The sequence below is a fragment of the Arabidopsis thaliana genome, chromosome 4, assembly GCF_000001735.4.
Source record: "Arabidopsis thaliana chromosome 4, partial sequence".
Lineage (NCBI taxonomy): Eukaryota > Viridiplantae > Streptophyta > Magnoliopsida > Brassicales > Brassicaceae > Arabidopsis > Arabidopsis thaliana.
The window spans coordinates 6,711,375-6,736,084 of record NC_003075.7 but is presented as its reverse complement, the minus strand read 5'-3'; the positions used below and the strand labels follow the sequence as shown (position 1 = coordinate 6,736,084).

Below are 24,710 nucleotides of genomic sequence, written 5' to 3'. Positions count from 1 at the left end.
TTGATCATAATGGGAAACTGTTTGGTCGGAAGAAACAATGAAAATATTGCTGAAGAAGAAGAAGAAAAATTTGAAGAAGTGATGAAGAAAGATTACAAAAGAAAAGATCGAAAGTTGAAGATTGTTCTAAGGAGAGATGAGTTAGAGAAAATCATTCTTTTCCAGCTTAATGCAGACGGTGCAAACAAAGGAGGAGACGCCAAGTTGGCTTCTTTTGGAGTTTTTCTTAGAGAACTAGAGGCAGAAAGATTGGCCGGAGAAGCTGCGGCTGCGGTGGCAAAAGAAGAGAAGTCTAGCCGGAGATTATGTCGAAGGTGGAAACCGTCGTTGGAGAGTGTCATTGAATGGCCTGAAGAAGTATAGTTCTCTTTATTTTATTTTATTTTATTTTCTTATTATTCGAGGTTTTCAAACATTTTATATTACAAGAAGAAAAAAAAGGAATTTCTTTTTGGGATTATGCTATTGCCTGTTTTTATTTTACCAACCTTTTTCCGAGATTTTTTTTTTTTGCATATGAGATCTTGGGTGTTTGAAATGTGGCATTGGTGTATTACCACAAACAATTTGTTTTCCGTCGTAATTTTGTGTGTCATCATAAATAAAGTTCATTGTTTCGAGTGAAATGTTCGCTTTCATGTTAGTTTTCTCTCATGTGTAAGTTATTAATATGTTCATGTTCTTCTCTGTGTATCTTTTGGCATTTTTACAAAAATGTTAAAAGAAACACAAATCGTCCGATATCTTACATAAAAGATTATCATAAAAGTTTTAATTAAAAAATGATGGGTCTAATTAGTAATACAAAACTATACAAAATTTAGTTGTAAAATTTTACGAAATAATACATAATTATGTATTGTAAAAAAATACATGAAAGTTGTATAAAAAGCTGAAAATAATATTCTTTTGTAAAGTCTTTAATTAACGTTTTTGTGATTAGTAATTGTTAAAGTTATACACCTTAATACTACATCAGTATAGGGCTACCAATCAAAGCCGATTTGTATACAACTCTTTCCTCTGATAATGACACCAACCAATCTCAAACATGTCCTTCTTTGAAACTTATTTTGATATCGTTCGAGGAGAATAATATTTTTTATGTTGACAAGTCTACACATGGGTTAACTTTTATATTTTAATATCCATCTCAATAAGGATTCTTTGTGGTAGATTGTAGTGAATGAAATTGACGAAAATGAAGAAGACAATGGTGCTTACAACAATGATGAGCTCAATCTTGGTCTCAACTCTCAAGTACTAAAGATGATTTATCTATCATTTATTTTCTGTGGTCAAAAATAAAAGCTGAACTATCTCTTTCTTAATTTCCTTTCTATGTATTATAGCTTTTCCTAAACATACATTGGGACAAGAAACTTTATGTTGAACAATATTGTTATAAGATTCATATGTTTTGCTCTTAATCTTCCATATATGGTCTTATGGTTATGATCTTGAATAGGTGTATTATTTTGTCATGTAAATTTAACACAAAATCAGCAAAAATAAAAAGAGAGTTTGGAAAATTGGAGTAGACTTCATGAAGTCGTAAATCTCTGACTAAGCCCACGTAACACATACATTTTACCAAACACATGACTCGTGATAATTCTTTCTGCCTACTTATGCTTTGGGTAGGGTTTCTAACCCGAATCCGATATAACCCGACCCGAAACACGTGGGCTATAAAAACCCGACCCAACAGATCTCATCATCTCCATTCTCCACATTTTCCAAGGCTTCAGTTTCACTTCATCACACTCTCTGCAAAAAAACAAAAATGAGCTCTCAAATCTGCAGATCTGCTTCCAAAGCAGCCAAATCTCTTCTCTCTTCAGCTAAAAATGCTCGCTTCTTCTCTGGTACGTTCATTATCTCATCTCCGTTAGTGAATCTCTATAGATGCTTCGTGAAATCAATTGATTGATTAGTTTTTGAAATCGTTTATCGAATTTTTAGAAATTGATATAAATTTGATGAGATTCGTGATTCAGTGATTATTTGATCTGATGGATTCATTTTTGTAAGGTTAGAGAATTATGCTTTTGTGTGTTGTTCTTGAAAGAAAAAGAATATGAATTTGGGATTCTAATAGTTAAGTATCTAATCAAATTAGTTTTTTAAGATCTGATGTTTCTTATTTCTTGATTTGGGGATGATTGATTGTTCAGAAGGACGAGCCATTGGTGCTGCGGCAGCGGTTTCGGCGTCAGGAAAAATTCCTTTGTATGCATCTAACTTTGCAAGATCATCAGGTTCTGGTGTTGCTTCTAAGAGTTGGATCACTGGACTCTTAGCTCTTCCTGCTGCAGGTTTTTTTCAGCCTCATTCTTTGAATATGTTTGATAATGTAGCCAAATCTTAAGTTCAGTCACATGTTAATTTGAGTAGAATAGGATAAAGTTCGAATCTTTTAGACTTCATTAGTTTAAAATGCGGTGAAGGATTGACCGATGTTTTGTTCTATTGTTTCTGTTATAGCTTATATGATTCAAGATCAAGAGGTTCTTGCTGCTGAGGTAACAATCGTTATTAGTATTCTTGATTTTGGTTTATCGGCTTTATGTTCTTCGTCGCTGAACGTGTCTGATTCAATCAGATGGAACGAACTTTTATTGCTATCAAGCCTGATGGTGTGCAAAGAGGACTGGTAATAAAAAAGAAAAGCTTTGTTTTTGTTTAGTCTTAATTGGTCTCAGTTGTTATAGTTTCTTAATCATATGTGCAAATACTATCTCAGATATCAGAGATCATTTCTCGATTCGAACGCAAGGGATTCAAGCTAGTTGGTATCAAAGTCATTGTTCCTTCTAAAGATTTCGCACAAAAGCATTACCATGATCTTAAGGAAAGACCTTTCTTCAATGGTTTGTGTGACTTCCTTAGCTCTGGTCCTGTTATTGCCATGGTAAGATAAAGAGAAACTCTTCATTCAGCTTTTGGAATTTGATAACAAACTCGATAACATTATGACTCGGTTTTAGGTCTGGGAAGGAGATGGTGTGATCAGATACGGACGTAAACTGATTGGAGCCACTGATCCTCAGAAATCTGAGCCTGGAACAATCCGAGGAGATCTTGCAGTTACTGTTGGCAGGTATGTTCTCTTTTCTTCTTGAAGTTAATTAACATTATGACATTGTGAAGATATGGTAATTGAGATGTGAAATTGCAGGAACATAATCCATGGAAGTGATGGACCAGAGACTGCAAAGGATGAGATCAGTCTGTGGTTTAAGCCTCAAGAACTTGTTTCTTACACTAGTAACTCTGAGAAGTGGCTCTATGGTGACAACTAAATCCCTCTTCCTCTTGTCTTTTGAAATCAAATCACATTGGTTTTTCTTTTCTTTTCTTACCCATACAATAAAAACAAGAAACAGTTGTTACGGATACAAACACATTCCGGGTTTTGATTTTTCCCCGGTGAACTCAGTAAACAGAGCATAAGCAATAAGTATGGGATGTTTGAATCTATATTGTTCAATTCTTCTCTCTTGTTTCATGTTTTAAGTAGAATAACTATTCTATACTATAATAATGAGAATATAGTACATGAGATAATACACTTTAACAGAGCAACAAAAATAAACAAAAAATAACAGGTATACGCTTCATGGCTCCTGAGATGAGCTGAAGCAGCTCGCTGGGAAGTCCACTTGGTACCGACGATGTTTATCAACAATGAAAGCCATGAATGTAGCAAACATCATGATACATATAATCGATATGTATGCACAGAGGAAGGTGAGCACTGAGAGATAGCTATTTGCGTCATATGAACTTGGGAATATAGTGCTGTATGATGCTAAAGCAGCGATACTTAAAGCCGCCACTGAACCGTAAAGTAACTTCCACTTGGGGAGTCCAATTGTGATGATTATTATCACATATAGAGATGATACGAAGGCAAATCCGTTGAGGCCAATAAAGAAAAAGGCATAGATGAACGGCATAGTCATCTGCCCAGCCATGTGACCATACCTGCCATCATTTGTATCCTGCCAAAATCCGCCGGGAGGACTGAGACCAGCCTGGTATGTAGCTGTTACTATCAGTATAGCCACCACAAGTATTGCATTGCGTGGGTCACTAGCGTTTATAGACCTGTCTTTAGTCATGCTCAAATTGCTCAGCCCCAAGAGAGAGTTCCGTTTCTCAATAAACGAAAGATTTCTGCTCAAATATCCCGCAAGAGTCGTTGTGGAACCACAAAATGGTCTTTCTTTAGCACTTCGGAGAAGTTTTTTTGCTACAGGGAAACATGGAGATTGGTGAGTTTGAAGTATGTCCATCGCGGTTTTGCCATCCAAGTTCTTGGCTTTTACTTTAACGGTTTTACGCAGCAATTTCATCACCTGCAAAAATTGACTACACCTCAACCAACAATTCGAGGATAAAGAATCCTTCACTGATAAGAATAAAATGCCTATACTAAGGTCATGGGAACATATTTATCCATTTTCATGGACCAAAATGATTCTCTTACCTCAGTCTGATTAATCAATGCAGCGATATGGAAGACTGTGTTACCATCTTCATCCTTCCAGTCCAAGATTTCCTTTCTGTTTGCTCTCTTAATCCATCCCAATAAAACCTTAAATGCAAAACATTGGTGGTTCTTGACAGAAATGTGCACAACTGTCTATATGCTAACTAAGCTGCTGTTGATTGCCACTAACCCTCTCACCGTTTGAATGTGGTTGTTTTGTAAGGCTAAATGCAGTGGGCTGAAACCTGACACGTTTAGCTTCAAAGCAAGTGACGGCTTAAGAGTCATTAGTTCCATGGCGAAATGAGTTTGCCCTTTTTCAGCTGCAATGTGTAGTGGCGTCTCACAAAAAGACACTTTATCAAAGTGGTCTAAAATGTTTGGATCTTCTGCTATCAACTCGTAGAGTCTTTCTATATCTCCAACTTGAGCCACCGTCTTCAATCTTGCATAGATGTTTTCATCTTGAGTGCTCATACCCGAACTCCGACTCAAATTTGCATCTTGAGCTACCGAATCTGATACTCTACTAACATCCACAACAATCGACATAGCTTCACTAGGCATCCACACTTCTGCTGCTTTGTTTTTTTTTTTTTTTCATATAGGCTCTAGCAACACAAACTTACGTACAAACTACAAAGTAAACACAAAGACTTTGATTAGTCTAATTTCAGGTCCACCACATAAAAGACTTTGACTATTCTTATTTCAGGTCAACTAAGTCCATACACTTCTGTCTAGCAATAATATGACAACTAGATGGATAATGACATTAATTAAAAATATCTTTCACTAGCGTTATTAGTGATTCAAATATAATTAAAATTTTACATTTATTAGGTACATTTTTGTATTTGATTTTACGAATAGAAATATTATATTATAACGATAAATACAACTTTTTATCCAATTAAATCAATGTTAAATCATTTATATTGCTATTTTGAATTTCAATATTAATTGTAATTAATTAATATCCATGCTAAAAATTTTTTTAAAAGAAATAATTTCATACATGTCAATATCTAATTGACCAATAACTCACGTAAAATTAAGATATGTAATTTTTGATTAATTTTTGATCGCTATGCCTCTTGCATGTGAACCCATGCATAAACCATTTGAGATTTATATGATACTCCATGAAAGAAGAACAATTGGGAGTTATCTCATTAGTAGCAATTTAGGTCATTAACCGAATCGAACCAAAAATTTGAAAATAACCGAATGAATACCAAATTCTATAACCGAAAGAACCAAAATATTTTGGATATATGAAAATATTCGAAATATAATTATATATCTAAAAATATTAGTTATTTATAGACCAAATAATCCAAAATACTTGATAAATATATAAAAATAGTAAATACTAGAAAATATCCAAAATATCCAAAAATAACTGAAATATCATCTAATAAACGAAACGCCGGAATGACCGAGTGTCTTCAAAAACACTGCGCCAAGAGACATCCATTAAATATCAAAGGGGTAATCCCATTAGCCTAATATTAACTTTTTGTAGATGTTTTTGTAGATGGGCGGACTAGATGTTACAGATCCTATCCCACGAGGACAATTCTACCTGATTTTGTTGGCATCCTTGCCCTACTTGTGGTTGGTTGCTTCCTCTTCACGCTCTTCTGGTGCGTGAAGAGGAAGCTAGCAGCAGAAACAAATCATCAAGATTTTACCGGAGCTCGAGCTGGCCGGTGAATGACGTGAAGATATCAAGAGATGGATTGTGGAAATTTAGTGTTAGAGCACTAAGACTTATTAGACAGTTAGTTATACTTTACTTGTGTCCTAAAGTATAACTAATTTAGTGTTAGAGCACTAAGATTTATTAGACTGTTAGTTACCCTTCAAAGTTCAAAACAAAACAAACCATTACTTCATAAAACAAACTCAGCGAAACAATTTCCAATCGAAATTTGCGCTCTACTTCTTGACTCCTCGGAAAGACATCATTGAGCAACCAAGATATGTTTATTGAATCAAACACTTCTTAGAACAAAGATTAAGAACAATATCTAGATAAATTTTTAGATGGAGAGCGGACCAAATATGATGGATCCTATCTATTATTGCTACCAGGACAATTCTACCTGATCTTGTTGGGCATCTTTGCCCTACTGGTGGTTGGTGGCTGCCTCTTCTGGTGCGTGAAGAGGAAGCAGCAAAAGGAAATCATCAAGGTTTCACCGGAGCTCGAGCTGGCCTGAAGATTGCAATCTTCTGTCTCACACTTACTCGTCAAATCGTTTATAGAAGAAGGACAAGCAAACAAGAACTCACTCAACAATTCCGCATCTCCTATTCGAGCCACATGATGCAAAGGAGTAATCATTCCTCTTCCCTTGATGCTAACTAAGCTGCTGTTGATTGCCACTAACCCTCTCACCGTTCGAATGTGGTTGTTTTGTAAGGCTAAATGCAGTGGGCTGAAACCTAACACGTTTAGCTTCAAAGCAAGAGACGGCTTAAGAGTCATTAGTTCCATGGCGAAATGAGTTTGCCCTTTTTCAGCTGCAATGTGTAGTGGCGTCTCACAAAAAGATACTTGATCAAAGTGGTCTAAAATGTTTGGATCTTCCGCTATCAACTCGTAGAGTCTTTCTATATCTCCAACTTGAGCCACCTTCTTCAATCTTGCAAAGATATTTTCATCTTGAGTGCTCGTACCCAACTCCGACTCAAATTTGCATTTTGAGCTACCGAATCTGATACTCTACTAATATCCACAACAATCGACATAGCTACACTAGGCATCCAAGCTTCTGCTGCCTCCACTATTAACACCGGCGAAGTTCCGGTGAAACGGAAAAGAAGAGAGAAGATCGGAGATTGAACTGAATCGTTATTAACAGAATTAAGTGTTTGTTACAACGTTCATCAACAAAATAAACTAAGGTTTAGTTTATATATACACAAGATAAATGATATTAAACCAGTATCTAGATAACCGGAGTTAACCAGATTAAACCAATCACCAATACACCCCCCTCAAATCTTATCTTCCTTGCTGTTGAAGAGGGAGATAAAGATTTGATAATGACATGCGTTTGAGTAAACTATGGAAAGGACCTGGGTGAAGTGGCTTGGTTAGAATGTCTGCAAGCTGGTTTCCTGTTGGAACATGTAGAGTCTTCAGTTTTCCAGCCTTGATTTGGTCTCTTACAGTGTGACAGTCGATTTCAATATGCTTGGTACGCTCATGAAAGACTGGATTCGTCGCCAAGTGTAGTGCAGATTTGTTGTCGCAAAAGAGTTTAGCCGGACAAGTCATAGTCACATGCAAGTCTTTGAGCAGCTGTTGCAACCAGATAATCTCACAAGTGGCTTGTGCTAAGCTTCTATATTCAGATTCTGTACTACTCCGACTAACCACAGATTGCTTCTTACTCTTCCATGTAATCAAAGATGTACCAAGATAAATGCAAAAACCAGTAACAGATCTCCTTGAATCTTTGCAAGTACCCCAATCAGCATCTGAGAAACCATTTAAACACAACTCAGAAGAAGCAGAATACATCAAACCCTGACCAGGATTACCTTTGAGATATCGCAGAACCTTGTGAGCAGCTTGCATATGAATGTCAGTTGGTGCAGAGAGAAACTGACTCAAAGTATGTACTGCAAAAGTTATATCAGGACGAGTAATGCACAAGTATAACAATCGTCCAACAAGCTCTCTATAGGAAGTCGCATTTGGCAGTAAGGTTCCCATCTCTTTAGTCAGGTGCAGGTTAGGATCCATGGGGATTGAGCTTGGTTTACAACCAGAAAGCCCTACATCTTCAAGCAAATTTTGAGCATATTTGCGTTGACAGACAGAAATTCCCTCAGAAGATCTAGCAATCTCCAATCCTAGAAAAAATCTAGCTGGTCCTAAATCCTTTATTTTGAACTCAGATCTCAATAATTCTTTCAAATTCTCCACTGCTGAGCTATCATTACTTGCAATCATCAAGTCATCAACATAGACTAACACCACAATGATTGAAGTACAACTGACTTTCACAAACATAGTGTTATCTGCAGGTGACTGAATAAAGTTTGCTCCCAAGAAGACTGAAGATAATCTCTTATACCACTGTCTAGATGCTTGTTTTAAGCCATAAAGAGATTTCAAGAGTCGACATACCGGTTTAGAAGGCAAACTTATACCAGTTGGTGGAGTATAACCTTGTGGCAGACTCATGTAGATTTCCTCATCAAGCTCTCCATGTAAGAAGGCATTAGAAACATCCATCTGCGTTAAGCTCCAACCAGTTGCAGCAGCAAGTCCAAGTAACAATTTCACACTGCCAAACTTTGCCACAGGTGAAAAAGTCTCCATATAATCAATTCCCTCCTGCTGAGTAAAGCCTTGAGCAACCAACCGTGCTTTATATCGTTCAATACTTCCATCGGGGTTATACTTTATTGTGAAAACCCACTTGCAACCTACAACATTTTTACCCTCAGTCAAAGATTCCACAATCCAAGTCTTATTCTGCTCAAGAGCATGAAGCTCTTCATTAGCCGCTCTAGTCCACTTTTCAGATTTCATGGCTTGAGTAAAAGCCTTTGGCTCAGTTTCAACATTATAAGCACATATATAAGAATGAAAAAGTGGAGTAAGTTTATCATAGGAAATGGCTGTGGACATAGGATATGGAGTAGTGATCTTTTTAGGTGGAATAGATGATGATGGTGTTTCAATGGAAGTAGAAGTAGTAGGTGAAAGTGAAGAAAGAAAAGGAACCGAATTACAGTGATACTCAGACAAATAAGCAGGTGCTTTAGCATTTCTTTTCGGTCTAGCAATAGGTACAGAATTAGTATCTATATCTAATGCATCTGTGTTCTGAGTATTCACAGTACTAGGTAAAGGTGGAATAGATGATGCAGATGATGCAGAATTAGATGTAGAAGCATTGTTATCATCAGCACGTAAATCATCATCAAGAGGCATGCTTTCTACAAAATGCAATGGTGCAGGCAATGGTAAAATGGAATTAGGAAACATGTCAACAGATTCTTTTAAAAATTTACTTGTTTTAAATGGAAACTTTGTTTCATGAAAAACCACATTACGAGTAATGGAAATGGAATGAGACTCTAAATCTAAAACCTTATAACCTTTGTATCCTGAAGGATATCCTAAAAACACACATGGTCTAGCTCTAGGACTAAACTTATTCCTATCATGAACATTAGTTGATGCATAGCAAAGACAACTTTTCAAAAGAGTATAATCTGGAATTTTCTTTAAAAGAAGTTCAAATGGAGTTTTGTTGTCTAACAATGGAGAAGGCAAACGATTAATCAAATAAGCTGCAGTAAGAACACAATCACTCCAATATTGCAAAGGTACATTCGACTGAAATAATAAAGACCTAGCTATGTTTAACAAGTGTTGATGCTTACGCTCAACAACAGAATTCTGTTGAGGAGTGTAAGCACAAGAAAATTGATGTATCATTCCTTGTTCTTTAACAAATTTGGTGAAAGCTAGTTCTTTTACATTATCAGACCTAATTGCTTTAATTTTGGCATTATATTGAGTGAAAATGAGCTTAACAAAGACAGGAAATATATTGGAAACTTCACTTTTATTTTTCATCATATAAACCCAAGTGGTTCTTGTACAATCATCAACCAAAGTTAAGAAGTATCTAAAACCATCAACAGACTCAATACTAAAAGGACCCCAAATGTCTAAATGAATCAAATCAAATGGACTAGACGCTAGATTATTATGAGAAACATATGCTAATCTTTTCTGCTTAGCTAAAGGACTAATTCTACAATGCGAAGCAGTAGATGAAACAGACTTTAAAGAAGGAATTGAACTAACAAGTTTCTGTAATGCAGGTAATGACGGATGCCTAGACGCTGGTGCCACAGAAGACAATCATCTTGAACGGTTCCAGTGAATGAACTAGCTGCAGGTAGTGATGGTGAGAAGGATGTACGTTGTGTCTCAAGAATATAGAGATTATTGTAGGTTTTACCCCTCCCAATCATCAAGCCCCGAGTAAGTTCCTGGATATAACAACAATCAGCAAAGAAATGAGCCGAGTAAGACAAGGTTTTAACAAGACAACAGACACTAATCAAGTTAAATTTGAAATCAGGAACAAGTAAAACATTATGCAGAATGAGAGTAGACGTGATGCAAATGGTTCCTGTGTGTGTAATTGCAACCCTAGTACCATTTGGTAATGTAACAGTTACACCAGACACATGTATTAATTCCCTAAACATTGTTAAATCCGAACAGACATGACTAGAAGCACCACTATCAATAATCCAAGCATCACTTGATAAAACATTTTGTAAGGAAGAAAGAGTATGATTCTGAAAGGTGAGATTATTATTTTCATATTTCAAGCTAGTAGAAGGAAAAGGAATTGTACCAGAAGTAGATGTTTGTGCCATCAAGCCATGTTCAGTAATAGTAGCAGTAGGACTAGAGGTATAAATAGAAGTAGCTGCAGGCTCTTGAACCCGAACTTGAGCATTGAATTGTGAAATAAGATGTTGTATCTGATCTTGAGAAAGATCTTGCAAGTTTAGATTATTACCTCCACTGGTAACATGCGGCATCATTGGAACAAAAGAACCTTATTCAGCATAAGCAGCATTCGCCATCTGCATTGAATTCGAGTATGGAACCATCTGCATTTGATTTGCATAAGGGATCATCTGCATTGGTCCTGTATTTGGCATGTTTGTCTGCATTTGTGCTGCTACAGGTTGTTGCATCCTTGGTTGAGATTGTTGTGGCATCTGCATTCTAGGCTGAGTTTGTATTTGAGGTTGCCTGTATGATGTAGCTGCCTTATAGCCAGGAGGATAGCCAATGATTTTGTAACACTTCTGCACAGTATGACCAACCTTTCCACAGTTAGTACACAGAGGTAATTTGAGCTGGTCTTGCTGTATTATAAGCCGCAATGAATCCATTTTCCATATTCTCCATATAAGGATCACCACTGTTATAAGAAACAGTCTGAAACGCCACATTATCAACTTTAGGAGTAGGACGTATGGCTTTCTGTCTCTCATCTTGAGTAACAATATTGAAAGCTTCTTCAATTGTACGTATCGGTTTTAGCATCAAAATATGCCTACGAGTTTGTTCATAACTCTCATTCAAACCCATCAAGAACTTAGTAACATGACTTCGCTGCTGTAATCTTTCCCATTTAACTGCAGCATCACACTCACAACGACCACAAGTGCACACTGGAAGATCCACATAATTCTTATGTTCTTCCCAAAGTGTCTGCAATTCAGTATAGTAAGCACTAATATCCATAGAACCTTGCTCAATCTTGCTAAGTCTCTGTTCTATATCATACACTCTAGGAGCATCATCCTGCTTAAACCTAGACAACATATTCTTCCAAATTCCTTCAGCAGTTGGAATGAAAAGGAGACTCTGGCCTATTTTCTTTGACACAGAGTTCATCAACCAAGTAGACACAGTATCATTACAACGAGACCAAGCACCATAATCACGATGATCTAATGGTGGTTTCACAATCGTTCCATCTATGAATCCAAGCTTATTCCTAACATTCAATGCCATCCAAATAGATCTTCGCCAAGAATGGAAATCTGAAGCTGTATTAAGGCGTTCTGAGACTAGAACCAAACCTGCGTGGTCACTCGTATGCAAATGATGCGGATTCTCATATTGATCAGCTTGATATCGCGATTGTTCAGGAACACTAGCTGGAGGTGGACGAAGACTTGAAGAATTCAACGGATTGTTCATAGAACCCATTCTTAACAAATTGTTAAAGAAAAATCAAAGAAAGTGAGACGAAATGAAAAGAAAGTGAGATTCGTCACCACAAAAGGTCAATCGAAGGAAAGAAGAAGAATCAGAACCAAAATTAGATAGCTGACGAAGAAATTGCAAATTGCAACAAACGATTGTAGGAATCGAAAAACTCTCATAAGAGAAAGATGATTCAATGAAAGACTCATCTCCGATGATATGCGGAAGCTCAAATGATATGCTCTGATACCATATTAACACCGGCGAAGTTCCGGTAAAACGGAAAAGAAGAGAAAAGATCGGAGATTAAACTGAATCTTTATTAACAGAATTAAGTGTTTGTTACAACGTTCATCAACAAAATAAACTAAAGTTTAGTTTATATATACACAAGATAAATGATATTAAACCAGTATCTAGATAACCGGAGTTAACCAGATTAAACCAATCACCAATATCCACTGTTTTTTTTTTCTCATATAGGCTCTAGCAACACAAACTTACGTACAAACTACAAAGTCTAATTTCAGGTCCACATATAAAAGACTTTGACTATTCTTTTTTCAGGTCAACTAAGTCTAGACGACCACTTCTGTCTAGCAATAATATGACAACTTGATGGATAATGACATTTGAAGATGAGTGATCGATTTTTCTAGTTACACTTCTTTACAATTTCTTTGTTTTTGTTTTTTTCTTTTTCTTTTGGCTCCTGCAACACAAGATTAAGTCTTAAACACAAAAGTTTCCAATTACATGAAAGGCTTTGGTAATAATATGGAAACTAAACGGATTAATGGCATTTCAAAATGAGTGATTGAGATTTCACAAATAAACTCTTTTGTCACTATGATGTCATATATTTTAAGCACAACATTATTGCTTCAAAATATATAAAAACTAGGAAACTGGATAGTGAATAAGTTTTAATAATTTTAAAAGGTGTTATTGTTTATAAAAAAAATATTATGTAATCTTAAATAGGTTTCGTAAAATTATTTAAAATTATAATTTCAAAGGACAAATATGGGTTTTAATTAGTCTGTTAGTTAATTAATCAATTCTTCATAGTTTTTTAAGGTATTGTGGTAAATAATTTTTAGTTACTATGCCATCCATCTTTTTCAAATTTAACTGCTACCACTTTAGATTTATAATAATCTACCATTTTGCCAAAAACAACTACTCCTCTATTCCTAAATAATATATTTAGGAAAAAAATTGGTTCCAATGCAATAGTTATTAGTTATTATTGATGAATTATAAATTTCAAGAAAAATAATTGTATACTATATTAATTAAGGTTATAGAAAATGGTAAATCGTAAATTACAAATAATAATGCATTTATAAATTATAATTAACTTTTAATATTTTTTATTGTATGTGAAAACTCAAAAAAAAAAACATTTGTTAGAAACAGAGAACATATTAAACTCAAGTCCATCTCTGTTCCTCTTAGCGAAGTTAAACTCTTCAACTTCAAGGGAGAGAACAAGAAAAAAAAAAATGCAAAACAACCAATCATCTCTTCCAATGAAAATGTGCCACGTATACATGATCGGAAACGTTTTGACTCAGTTCACTTTGGTTTAACTCGTTATCGGATTAAAAATAAAAAGCCTCTCTTTTTTTGTCTCAGTGAGACAATCGACTTTCTAAAATCGGTAAACGATTTCATCTCTTAAAGCTTCTCCTCCATTCTTCACACGAGTCAATTTAATTGAGGGTTTTGTTTGATCGATTCTTGAATCAGATCAATCTTCAAAAACTAGGGTTTGCTTTATCTCTTTTGTATCTCCTTGCTTCTCATAAGTTCAATAAACTCAAAATTCGTTGAACCTTAACTAATGATTTTTAGGGTTTATGTATTTGATTTTGTGAAATCTTTGGTTTAAATTGTGTCCACTTCTATGTAGATGGCGACTGAGAAACCGATTACTACGGAGACTGTTGCTCTCACTGAGAAGAAAATGGACATGTCTTTAGGTGTGTTTATGTTTAATTTATTTACTCATATAAAGATGTATCCTTTGTTTAGTTTATAGCTTCATGATCATTTGTATGTGGGTATAGATGAGATTATCAAGATGGAAAAGAGCAATACCAATGTGAATAAGGGCAAGAAACAGAGAGTATTGGTTAGTAACTTGGTTTGTTAAAGCTTACATTTTTATGTCTCTCTTTGATTCTTTATTGAACATTTGGCATATTGTGTTTGAGCAGAATAAAAAGGAGAAATTTAGTGGTGCTGCGAAGAATAGTGCGGTGAAAGCACAGCGTTATATGGACTCTCGGTCTGATGTTAGACAGGTTAGTGTTGTTGTGTTCTCGGTGAATTTGTTGTCTAAGCTTCATTTTCCTGTCACTTAGAAGATTTTTTCTTTTGTGGTGTTGTGATTTATATCATATTTTCAGGGTGCTTTTGCTAAGAAGAGGTCTAATTTCCAAGGAAACCAGTTTCCTGTAACAACAACCGTTGCTCGTAAAGCCGCTTCTGCTACTCCGCGTGGTAGACCTTATAATGGTGGAAGGATGACTAATACGAATCAATCAAGGTCTAGATTGCTACAGATAATTCTCTGATCTGTTTGTTAACATGGGCTCTTTTTATGGTCTTCGATTATTTCTGCTACTAGGAGAAGCTTCTAAGCTGCTTATCATAGGGTGTGTCTATGGAAGGAAACACGGGTTTGTATACTTGTGTTTCAAACCCGTGTTTCAAACATAGTAATTCCCTTCCTGGATGATGGATGCTCATCAGATTGATGACTGTATAACCCTGGCTCAAAATAGCGAGTCAAAACCATCTAGTTGAGTTTAAGGAGGATATTTGGAGGAGGAGTTAAACTTTAATGGGGTGGTAGGTTTGACATAAAGGAAGGAGTTTAAGCTCATTCAGATTGAGGAGAGACTTTTCTGGTCATTGGTTTTGGAGTTTGCTTGAAGTCAGTTTTAATTATCAGATTTAGCCAATTGGTGCAATATGTTATCGTGCTTAATTCTTAAAACTCAGTTGCATTCATGTCAGCTTCCTAAATGTTGAGTTCTGTCTTCTTGTTGTGACCTAAAGAGTATAGCTTGAGTCAGTTGGTCTATTGTTGGGAGATTGAAATGGGTAGATGCACGGTTACTAAGACAGCATGAGGATTCAGATGCTCAGATCTTCATGATTGAACATGCGACGGATCATTCTTCGAGCTGTCTGCTCTTAATTCCTGATAAAGTCTTAAAGAAGTTGCATTGTCCGGACTCTTGACCAATTAACTACTAAATCATTTGGAAAATGCAAGAATTGTCCTTTTTTCGTGTAGCTACCGGGAAACTGGAGTTAGTGTCTTAGTATTCTTTCATTCAATCCTGCATGAGCCGGCTACATACTTTTTGTGCACTGAGGGCATTAGGATCATGAAGTGTTTCTTTTTCTATTATCAAAGGCTCTTTCTTTAACCTGTTAGTGGCTTTCTTCTTAGATCCTTCTATGGTGGTAAGAAGTTAAATGTTTAATATCAAGAACTTGGTATCAGAACGATGATCTATTGGTGCAAATTCTCAGCTGATATACTCTAGGCTCCTGATGTTCTTTATAAGTGGCTTGTTCCTGCAGATCTTCATCAGTTTTTCAGCTTTTTTTTTCTTTCTGTGCAGGTTTATTGCTCCACCAGCTCAGAATAGAGCTTCACAAAGAGGGTTTGTCGGAAAGGTAATTATTCATATCCATCTATTATGTTGCATTAGACCTGCTTCTTAAACCTTCGATCTTTTGTTTGCTGCATCAATAAACTGGCTTACATGTATAACCATAAAGAGATTTATTAGTGATTGATTGATGGGCTTATTAAACATGCAGCAGCAGCAGCAGCAAAGGGAGAAGATAGTGCAGCAGCAGGCAAATGGAGGAGGAGGAGGGCAAAGGCAATGGCCTCAGACACTGGATTCTCGGTTTGCAAACATGAAGGAAGAGAGAATGAGAATGAGAAGGTTTGCAGACAATAGAAGCAATGTAGGCAACAATGGAGCTGGATCTCATCAGCAGCAGCGTTCGATGGTCCCGTGGGTGAGAAGAGCTACAAGATTCCCCAACTGATTTATGACCTGCAGAATAGTGTTGTTTCAAGGGTAGGGTGAACATATTTGCTACTTATGTAGTTTGGTTTGGATTCATTGTTTCAAGTGTAGAACATTCGTATGTGAAGCTCTAAAACCTTGAATCTTTTTCTTGGCTGTCCTTAGTGTGTTTTGACCATTTTACTCTTTCATCTCTTCGTTAAAAAAATCAGTTCAGGTCATTTTCTCTCGCGTGGTCGGCATTTGACATTGACTCCTTTGTTCTTCACCTATAAATTTTTAATTCGGGACCTCTCTTACTTCGACAAGTGGAAAGTGACCCACACTATCACACACCTTGGACGCTTGGAGGAGTGTTGGACTTCTCTATGTTTCTAAATCATCTTTATTCAACAAAACTAAACGACCAAGTTTGGTTTGTTTTTGAGTCATAAATTTGATATGGAGTCATCCTAATTAGAGAATAGTAAACGTGTATTTATGGTTAAACGGGAACCGTAGTAATTTAAATAAAAAAATAAAGTATGAGTAAAACAAATGAAAATACATTTAGAGAAGCCAAGCATCTATAGTCTAGTGGTAAAAGGAAGTTTTGGTAAAGAGTGAAACTTCCAGAGTTCGATTTTCTCTAAAAACAAAAACACATTTGTTTGGAAAGAAGTCAGTTGGGCTTTGGCCCTGGTTTATCTGATAGTCAGAAATGCAGACGACCTGATTACTTGTTTGAGAAGTCCATTCTATAATATTTCGGTGTATTTTTATCGAGTCTAACCGAATCAGCCGATAGGATAGATAAGGAAAAAAAAATAAGTAGAGAAAAAATAACATTGTAACGTAAAAAAAAACATTACTTTTTAAAATGTCAAAAAAAGATCCACGATTTTGTTCTACATAAAAAAAACAATTCCACAGTTTTGCTTCATTTCGATTCCGTTAATAAACAAACCGTAATTACCATTTCCAGCTTCATCAAGAAAAGAGTAGTTTCGATAACTGTAACTCTCGTATATTCGTCACAACCACACCATATTCCACCACGTGGCATTTTCATTATTCCATTCCCTTAATTGAAAACGTAATAATACATGCGTTTTTAAATTAAGCCTAAGTTTAATGTAACCATATTATTCACGTAACCATCACCGATTCTATATATTAAAAACCTCCAAGCACTCTTTCGCTGGAGATCACAAAGCAATCTAAAAACATTTCTCTTGATCTTTTTCCTTTACCAAAAAACAAAGATCCTTTCTTCTGTTTCGTAATGATGGCTAGAAACGTTCTAGTAAGCGGTGGTGCTGGATACATCGGTAGTCACACGGTGCTTCAACTTCTTCTCGGTGGTTACTCCGTCGTAGTTGTTGATAATCTCGATAATTCCTCCGCCGTCTCTCTTCAACGTGTGAAGAAACTCGCGGCTGAACACGGAGAACGCCTCTCCTTCCACCAGGTTCGGTGAAATTTCGCTTTCTTAGGGCTAGGAAACGTGTGATTGAAGGATTTGTGTTTGTGTAGTTGATGATTTCAACGAATTTGGGATTATGATTTGACTTGTTAATCATTGATTTGACTACGAGGCTCTTTTTTTTGTGTTTATTTATTTATTTAATTTTGGGCATAAATTCTCGTAATAAAATATCAGTTTTTCTAAAAGATTGTTTGATTCCAAAATCATGGGTATCTTTCTTTGGTATTATTGCTTTGATTGGTAACTACTACAATGGTACTGGGTATTTACCGTTTTAACAATCATAAAAACGATACCAAAAGCGTTATTTACCGTTATTTTGTACCATTTTAACTATTCGCATTTTCGGCTTAAAAACTTGTATAGCGTTGTGTCAATGTAATTTTATATGTTAATGTTAATTATTACAATTTCTTTTTCTCTAAGTTTTATAACCCAAAAATAATTATTTATGTATTAAATATTAGTTTAGGCCTAATGAGTACCATGTGAAAGAGTAATTGTTCTACTTTCTATTTTTGTATTTCATATAAAGTTTAATCTTGTTCTTCTGAATTAGTTTGTATTATGTTTACTTACGGTCAAAAGAATCTGTTAGTTACTGTCAAAAGTTAAAACTTGATTGTTCTGTCTTAATTTGCAGGTGGATCTTCGAGACAGGTCTGCTCTTGAGAAGATATTCTCAGAAACAAAGTATGATTGAGAAAAAAACAAACATTCTTTTAGCTTCTTCACTTTATCACTAACAATGAGTGATAATGCATATTATTGGGTTTATTCTTTATTGATTGATGAACGTGGAATTATTATTATTTTACAGGTTTGATGCAGTGATACATTTTGCTGGACTTAAAGCAGTTGGTGAGAGTGTAGAGAAGCCTTTGCTTTATTATAATAATAATCTTGTTGGTACTATTACTCTTTTGGAAGTTATGGCTCAACATGGCTGCAAAAATGTATGTATAATTTGCCACTACACAACAAGTTCGAATCCATTTTTACTTTGCTTGATCAATTCTCATGATTAGCTACTTTTACTCTGTTTCCAGCTTGTGTTTTCATCATCAGCAACTGTGTATGGCTCTCCAAAAGAAGTTCCTTGTACAGAGGAGTTTCCAATTTCTGCTTTGAACCCATATGGACGAACAAAGGTTGTTTTCTTGACAAAACCCACTTGAGTATTGTGGTTAATTATGAAGTGTGAATCTGACTTATTATGGATGTTTTTGTAGCTATTCATTGAGGAAATCTGCCGCGATGTATACGGTTCTGACCCGGAATGGAAGATTATATTGCTTAGGTATTTCAATCCTGTTGGTGCACATCCTAGTGGTGACATTGGTGAAGACCCTCGTGGTATTCCAAACAATCTCATGCCCTTTGTACAACAAGTGGCTGTTGGTAGGAGACCTCATCTCACTGTCTTTGGAAATGATTACAATACAAAAGATGGAACAGGGGTATGTACTTGTCTTTTATGTTTTCATAAAACAAGAAGAGGTTTTCAACATTTTGATCTCATGTTTTGTTTTAGGTTCGAGATTACATTCATGTTATTGATTTAGCTGATGGACACATAGCGGCTCTACGTAAGCTAGAAGATTGCAAGATCGGTATATTATGATTTCCATTCGTTTCTCTTATCTACTACAATCATTCTCAAGTCTCTTAACTTTGTTTGTGTGTTGTTTATATTCAGGTTGTGAAGTGTACAATCTCGGAACAGGAAATGGAACATCAGTTCTTGAAATGGTTGATGCTTTTGAAAAAGCATCCGGAAAGGTAAAAAGTGACACTTTCTTTCATCTTTAGATACTTGGATTCTAAGTCATGTTTTGTTAAACCTTTGAACTCTTTTGTGGATCAGAAAATCCCTCTGGTGATCGCGGGACGTCGACCGGGAGATGCTGAAGTTGTATACGCCTCGACGGAAAGAGCAGAAAGTGAATTGAATTGGAAGTAAGTTCATACATACATAAAGCTATAACTTTGAAGATATTACTTGCACAAAATTGTATGTTAGACACTAAAAAGTTGGGAATATGTAAATGAGATAAGTCTAAATTTGGGTTGGTAACAAATGCAGGGCCAAATATGGGATTGAGGAGATGTGTAGAGATTTGTGGAACTGGGCTAGTAATAATCCTTATGGATATGATTCCTCTTCTGAAGACAACTCTCATTAACTTTTCTTAATCGTTTTCTTCTTTTGCTAAAACATATTTCTCCACACTAAATTATTATAGTATCCGCAAGAAAAAACAACAACAATAAAGAGTCAGATTTTAGGGAAATATAGGGACATTATGTATTATTATTACAATCAATACTTAGTCTGTAATTGATTTGGATATGTTCTTGTATAATCAAAAAAGATTTGTTATGAATAGCTACAACGCAAATGTTTAGCTCTATACGGCAAAAAGTACCTTGAGGTTGACACGACGTCGTTTTCAGCTCGGTGATAGTTGAAATGTATCTTTCTGAAGCTTTTAAGTTCAAGAGCCCACACACTTCTTCTCATTCTTTATAAACATAACACTGGACAGTAACCAAACTTCAGATCTGAATCAACCTCTTAAGGTTCGTTTATACTCATTCTGTTTTTCACTGATAGTTTATGCACAATCCGAATCTTTCTTCTATGTGATTGTTTTGGATTTGATTATAAATTTGACATTATCATTAATTTAGAATGATTTTGTGTGTGTTGGGTTGTTTACAAAATCATTTCTTTGAATGAGTTTGTTTTAATTTTGTGTTAGGGTTATAACGCGATTGGGAATTTAGTTGAATTTAGAACTAAATTTGTGCTAGCTTGTGATTTATTGTCTCTAATTTTGAACTACTAATATTTGATTACCATATGTTTAGTGGTACAGAAGAAGAGAAAGGAATGATGATTAGTGAAAGAGATGATTTTAGTCTCACTGGACCATTACACTTAACATCTATAGATTGGTATGCATCTACTACTTCTACTCTCCTTTTGCATTTTTCGAGATTTTGTTTCGTCGAAAACTGAATCTTTATGTTTATGAAATGTTGTTGAGTTAGCTAATGTCTTGGCACCATTAGTTTAGAGCTAACCCTTGTGTTAAAAGACCTGAAAAATTGTTCCTTTATGTGAAAAATGCTTCATTTACTTCCATTTTCGAGATTTTGTTATGTCGAAAACTGAAACTTTGTGTTCATAGAATGTTGTTGAGTTAGCTAATGTTTTGGCACCAATTGGTATAGACTTTAGAGTTTAGAGTTAACCCTTGTGTTTAAAAACCTGAAATATTGTTCCTTTGTGTTTAAAATGCTTCATTTACTTGTGTAAGAAATCGTCTGTCTTATTTGTGTTCTTGAATATGCAGGGCTAATGAACATCATCGACGATCCGTAGCTGGATCTTTGGTTCAAGGAATCTATGTAGCTGAGCGTGACCGTCAGCTACAAAGAGAAGGTCCTGAGTTAGCTTTATCTCCAATATGGTCTGAGTTTTTCCATTTCCGCCTCATTCGTAAGTTTGTCGATGACGCGGATAACTCTATCTTCGGAGGAATCTATGAGTACAAACTGCCGCAACAGCTCTCTCAAACCGTCAAATCAATGGAATTTAGTCCACGTTTTGTGATTGCTTTCAGAGGAACGGTTACAAAAGTGGACTCCATTTCCCGTGACATCGAGCATGACATCCATGTTATTAGAAACGGGCTTCACACGACAACACGGTTTGAGATAGCTATCCAAGCAGTGAGAAACATTGTTGCTTCGGTTGGTGGTTCTAGTGTTTGGCTTGCTGGTCATTCTCTTGGTGCATCTATGGCATTACTTACCGGGAAAACCATCGCTAGAACCGGGTTTTTTCCTGAGTGTTTCGCATTCAATCCGCCGTTTTTGTCTGCCCCTATCGAAAAAATTAAGGATAAGAGGATTAAACATGGGATACGCATTGCAGGTAAGTAACTTATATCTTCCCTTCAGTTTCATTCTTTATATTACTGATCAAATTAGGCTTTGAAGTGTGACATAACCAGAGATATAAACTTTAACATTACTTCTGTTTTGACTTTGATCCTAGATGTTATCTAAAATGTAGGCAGTGTGATCACAGCTGGACTTGCTCTAGCCAAAAAAGCCACCCAACACTACAGCCAAAACGACCGTGCATTACCCGCACCTCCTGATCCATTTGAAGCTTTATCCGACTGGTTCCCGCGGCTGTATGTCAACCCTGGTGACCACTTATGCTCAGAGTATGTTGGTTACTTTGAGCACCGAAACAAGATGGAAGAAATCGGGATTGGGTTTGTAGAGCGGGTAGCGACGCAGCACTCGTTGGGCGGTATGCTGTTAGGAGGACAAGAGCCGGTACATCTGATTCCATCTTCGGTTTTGACGGTGAACTTAAGCTCCTCGAGAGATTTCAAACAAGCTCATGGGATTCATCAGTGGTGGAGGGAAGATAACAAGTTTGAGACTAAAGTTTACCAGTACAAATGATTTGTATCAGTTTTTTTTTAAATGGATTTAACCGGTATTAGGCTTTTACTTTCCGGTTTAGACGGTTCAATGTATCGCAATCATAAATAAGTGTCTCTCTATAGTCGGTATATATAAACCGGAAATAGGCGTCTACGTTCTAATTTAGCCGGTTCAATGTGTTGTAATCTTATATATAGTCTCTTGATCAATAAGACGACGACGTTTCACTTTATCTCTGTAAAACCTCGCAGAGCATCTGCACATTTTCCCGCGCACTTTCTCAATGTCGATCAAGCTTCTCGTTCTTGTTTTCTCTCTTCTGATAATCTTCACGAGACCCAAATTGATCGCCGATCATCACTTAACTACAAGAATCTCGCCGATTTATCCTTCGATTTCTACGTTTCAGCCTTCGATTCCGCCGTTTTTACCTCCATCGCCGTCGCGCAGAGCACAATCTCCGACGGTGAAGCCGTCTTTGCCATTTGTACCGGCGTTGTTCGTTTTCGGAGATTCCTCAGTCGATAGCGGAACCAATAACTTTCTTGGAACCTTAGCGAGAGCAGATCGGCTTCCCTACGGTCGCGATTTCGATACGCATCAACCAACGGGAAGGTTTTGCAATGGAAGAATCCCAGTTGATTATCTAGGTTACAATTCTTCCCCAGTTTCTGGATATTGATTATAGTCCCAGTTGATTCTTAGAAGTGTAAGCGAAAATGTTGACTTCTTGTGTTCGATTCTTTATACAATTGAGAGGAACAAATTCATTGAGGAAATGTTGAATCATTCGTTTTTTGTTGTCCATTGAAAATCTTGTGAACAGCTGATCGTTTAGGCTTACCATTCGTTCCTAGCTATCTTGGACAAACTGGGACTGTTGAAGACATGTTTCAAGGAGTAAACTATGCATCAGCTGGTGCTGGAATCATCTTATCAAGTGGATCTGAATTGGTAATACTCAGTTTTTCAGAGTCTTTTGAGTTCATTTTCTGTATACCATCTTTCAGCTTTTTCAATCCTGTGGGGGAATTTTTGTTGTTGCAGGGCCAGCGGGTTTCATTTGCGATGCAAGTTGAGCAGTTTGTTGATACGTTTCAGCAGATGATACTGAGTATTGGGGAGAAAGCTTCGGAACGTTTAGTGTCAAACTCGGTTTTCTACATATCGATTGGAGTGAATGATTACATACATTTCTACATCAGAAACATCTCCAATGTGCAGAATCTCTATACTCCATGGAATTTTAATCAGTTCTTGGCTTCTAATATGAGACAGGAGCTCAAGGTTAGACCTCTAATCAATCTTTATACGTTTTCTCTTGGTAAAGAGTTTATAGGGGACAGACAAGTATGATTCTGAGTTAGTATAGTTAGTATAAGTGAGACATCTTGATTAGTACACAAAACGTTGCCTTTATGAAGATCAAATCACAACCCTTTTTTCTGTTTTGGATCTCTGGTTTGTATAGTTGTAGAGAGCATAAAGCTCATTAAGCTGCATATTGATAGCCTAAACATGATTGAGTTATAGTAGTTGCCTCTTCATTTAGCTGCATATTGATGGCCTAATAAGAGAAGTATTATGTTTGTTTCACAGACCTTGTACAATGTCAAGGTGAGGAGGATGGTGGTGATGGGACTGCCACCTATTGGCTGTGCACCATACTACATGTGGAAATACAGAAGCCAGAACGGAGAATGTGCAGAAGAAGTGAACAGCATGATCATGGAATCCAACTTTGTCATGAGATACACTGTAGATAAACTCAACCGTGAGCTTCCAGGGGCATCCATTATCTACTGTGACGTGTTCCAAAGCGCTATGGACATTCTCAGGAACCACCAACACTACGGTAAGCACCACTTCTATGTCAATTCTCAATTCACAAAAAGACTGTGACTGGTAACAAGTAACAACATAGCATTATAATCCCATAGCAGTATCTTGGAACTCAAACATAGTCTTCTGAGAGTGATATATAGAGTTTTCTGATCATCTTCAAGTGTGAAAGTAACTTGTCAAGAGTCTTGTTGAATCTTAGTTGTGTGTGTATTGTGGTGTGGACAGGTTTTAATGAGACGACAGATGCGTGTTGTGGGCTAGGGAGGTACAAAGGATGGCTTCCATGCATCTCGCCGGAGATGGCTTGCTCTGACGCCTCCGGTCACCTCTGGTGGGACCAGTTTCATCCTACAGACGCCGTTAACGCCATTCTAGCCGACAATGTATGGAATGGTCGCCACGTGGACATGTGTTACCCTACTAACCTAGAAACTATGCTTCATTCTTAAATCAGCTGAGAGGATAAAAATGTACATAAAAAACATAGTAAATTGTAAATGAACTTTGCAATTTTGATGTTTGGTCCATGGTACATAAAGGAAAACTATAGGTCTTTTATGCTAAAGAAAGAAAGTA

General features: G+C 36.3%; 7 protein-coding genes and 2 pseudogenes across 17 annotated transcripts; 6 read left to right on the top strand and 3 right to left on the bottom strand.

The window, feature by feature from the left end:
• Window positions 1-9: 9 nt before the first annotated feature.
• AT4G11020 (uncharacterized protein) lies at window positions 10-1,396 on the top strand (the record flags this gene model as incomplete). The annotated part of the gene is made up of 2 exons (NM_117172.2): window positions 10-357; window positions 1,177-1,396. The coding sequence occupies 2 exons, from the start codon at window positions 10-12 to the stop codon at window positions 1,306-1,308; spliced, it is 480 nt and encodes a 159-aa protein (NP_192840.1). The 3' UTR covers window positions 1,309-1,396.
• Window positions 1,397-1,630: 234 nt separating this feature from the next.
• On the top strand, window positions 1,631-3,665 carry NDPK3 (nucleoside diphosphate kinase 3). The gene is made up of 7 exons (NM_117171.4): window positions 1,631-1,868; window positions 2,178-2,318; window positions 2,488-2,525; window positions 2,606-2,656; window positions 2,747-2,914; window positions 2,991-3,103; window positions 3,182-3,665. The coding sequence occupies exons 1-7, from the start codon at window positions 1,787-1,789 to the stop codon at window positions 3,303-3,305; spliced, it is 717 nt and encodes a 238-aa protein (NP_192839.1). The 5' UTR covers window positions 1,631-1,786; the 3' UTR covers window positions 3,306-3,665.
• On the bottom strand, window positions 3,486-5,157 carry AT4G11000 (Ankyrin repeat family protein). Its single transcript, NM_001340699.1, has 2 exons — window positions 4,496-5,157; window positions 3,486-4,364 (listed from the first exon to the last, which is right to left on the bottom strand). Exon 2 carries the CDS (start codon window positions 4,359-4,361, stop codon window positions 3,621-3,623), a length of 741 nt encoding a protein of 246 aa, NP_001319900.1. The 5' UTR covers window positions 4,362-4,364; window positions 4,496-5,157; the 3' UTR covers window positions 3,486-3,620.
• A 952-nt stretch (window positions 5,158-6,109) lies between these two features.
• On the bottom strand, window positions 6,110-11,098 carry AT4G10990 (annotated as a pseudogene; the record flags this gene model as incomplete). Its single annotated transcript has 1 exon — window positions 6,110-11,098.
• Window positions 11,099-11,399: 301 nt separating this feature from the next.
• Window positions 11,400-12,284, bottom strand: AT4G10980 (annotated as a pseudogene; the record flags this gene model as incomplete). Its single annotated transcript has 1 exon — window positions 11,400-12,284.
• A 1,455-nt stretch (window positions 12,285-13,739) lies between these two features.
• On the top strand, window positions 13,740-16,878 carry AT4G10970 (ribosome maturation factor; the record flags this gene model as incomplete). Of its 7 annotated transcripts, none has more annotated exons than NM_001125492.1 (8): window positions 13,865-14,056; window positions 14,200-14,269; window positions 14,357-14,421; window positions 14,507-14,593; window positions 14,699-14,838; window positions 15,929-15,983; window positions 16,131-16,399; window positions 16,566-16,877. In NM_001125492.1, 6 exons carry the CDS (start codon window positions 14,200-14,202, stop codon window positions 16,365-16,367), a joined length of 654 nt encoding a protein of 217 aa, NP_001118964.1. The 7 variants fall into 7 exon arrangements, with proteins under 7 accessions (NP_192835.1, NP_974532.1, NP_001118964.1 ...); NM_202804.2 differs by having other exon boundaries at window positions 13,883-13,947; window positions 16,566-16,878; NM_001160748.1 differs by lacking the exons at window positions 13,865-14,056; window positions 16,566-16,877 and adding exons at window positions 15,371-15,517; window positions 15,595-15,693 and having other exon boundaries at window positions 14,254-14,269; window positions 16,131-16,367.
• Window positions 16,879-17,534: 656 nt separating this feature from the next.
• Window positions 17,535-20,211, top strand: UGE5 (UDP-D-glucose/UDP-D-galactose 4-epimerase 5). The gene is made up of 9 exons (NM_117166.3): window positions 17,535-17,798; window positions 18,460-18,509; window positions 18,637-18,772; window positions 18,866-18,967; window positions 19,049-19,276; window positions 19,351-19,429; window positions 19,516-19,598; window positions 19,684-19,775; window positions 19,903-20,211. The coding sequence occupies exons 1-9, from the start codon at window positions 17,613-17,615 to the stop codon at window positions 20,000-20,002; spliced, it is 1,056 nt and encodes a 351-aa protein (NP_192834.1). The 5' UTR covers window positions 17,535-17,612; the 3' UTR covers window positions 20,003-20,211.
• A 138-nt stretch (window positions 20,212-20,349) lies between these two features.
• AT4G10955 (alpha/beta-Hydrolases superfamily protein) lies at window positions 20,350-22,528 on the top strand. Of its 2 annotated transcripts, NM_001203770.2 has the most exons (4): window positions 20,350-20,399; window positions 20,699-20,777; window positions 21,179-21,762; window positions 21,904-22,439. In NM_001203770.2, exons 2-4 carry the CDS (start codon window positions 20,713-20,715, stop codon window positions 22,305-22,307), a joined length of 1,053 nt encoding a protein of 350 aa, NP_001190699.1. In that variant the 5' UTR covers window positions 20,350-20,399; window positions 20,699-20,712; the 3' UTR covers window positions 22,308-22,439. The 2 variants fall into 2 exon arrangements, with proteins under 2 accessions (NP_001190699.1, NP_001319899.1); NM_001340697.1 differs by lacking the exon at window positions 20,350-20,399 and having other exon boundaries at window positions 20,695-20,777; window positions 21,904-22,528.
• A 44-nt stretch (window positions 22,529-22,572) lies between these two features.
• AT4G10950 (SGNH hydrolase-type esterase superfamily protein) lies at window positions 22,573-24,699 on the top strand (the record flags this gene model as incomplete). Of its 2 annotated transcripts, none has more annotated exons than NM_117164.2 (5): window positions 22,573-22,939; window positions 23,128-23,243; window positions 23,337-23,576; window positions 23,889-24,144; window positions 24,360-24,699. In NM_117164.2, 5 exons carry the CDS (start codon window positions 22,573-22,575, stop codon window positions 24,581-24,583), a joined length of 1,203 nt encoding a protein of 400 aa, NP_567372.1. In that variant the 3' UTR covers window positions 24,584-24,699. The 2 variants fall into 2 exon arrangements, with proteins under 2 accessions (NP_567372.1, NP_001329284.1); NM_001340696.1 differs by having other exon boundaries at window positions 23,116-23,243.
• Window positions 24,700-24,710: the final 11 nt, after the last annotated feature.

What these genes read in the sequence shown, in the direction of transcription:
- AT4G11000 (NM_001340699.1), bottom strand. Translation starts at nt 4,361, where the DNA reads ATGAAATTGCTGCGTAAAACCGTTAAAGTAAAAGCCAAGAACTTGGAT.
- UGE5 (NM_117166.3), top strand. Translation starts at nt 17,613, where the DNA reads ATGATGGCTAGAAACGTTCTAGTAAGCGGTGGTGCTGGATACATCGGT. An exon ending in CTCAACATGGCTGCAAAAAT is followed by an intron (nt 18,773 to 18,865) that starts GTATGTATAATT and finishes CTCTGTTTCCAG; the next exon opens with CTTGTGTTTTCATCATCAGC. An exon ending in ACCCATATGGACGAACAAAG is followed by an intron (nt 18,968 to 19,048) that starts GTTGTTTTCTTG and finishes ATGTTTTTGTAG; the next exon opens with CTATTCATTGAGGAAATCTG.
- AT4G10955 (NM_001340697.1), top strand. Translation starts at nt 20,713, where the DNA reads ATGATGATTAGTGAAAGAGATGATTTTAGTCTCACTGGACCATTACAC. An exon ending in CACTTAACATCTATAGATTG is followed by an intron (nt 20,778 to 21,178) that starts GTATGCATCTAC and finishes TTGAATATGCAG; the next exon opens with GGCTAATGAACATCATCGAC. An exon ending in ACATGGGATACGCATTGCAG is followed by an intron (nt 21,763 to 21,903) that starts GTAAGTAACTTA and finishes TCTAAAATGTAG; the next exon opens with GCAGTGTGATCACAGCTGGA.
- NDPK3 (NM_117171.4), top strand. Translation starts at nt 1,787, where the DNA reads ATGAGCTCTCAAATCTGCAGATCTGCTTCCAAAGCAGCCAAATCTCTT. An exon ending in AAGAGGTTCTTGCTGCTGAG is followed by an intron (nt 2,526 to 2,605) that starts GTAACAATCGTT and finishes TGATTCAATCAG; the next exon opens with ATGGAACGAACTTTTATTGC. An exon ending in CTGGTCCTGTTATTGCCATG is followed by an intron (nt 2,915 to 2,990) that starts GTAAGATAAAGA and finishes ACTCGGTTTTAG; the next exon opens with GTCTGGGAAGGAGATGGTGT.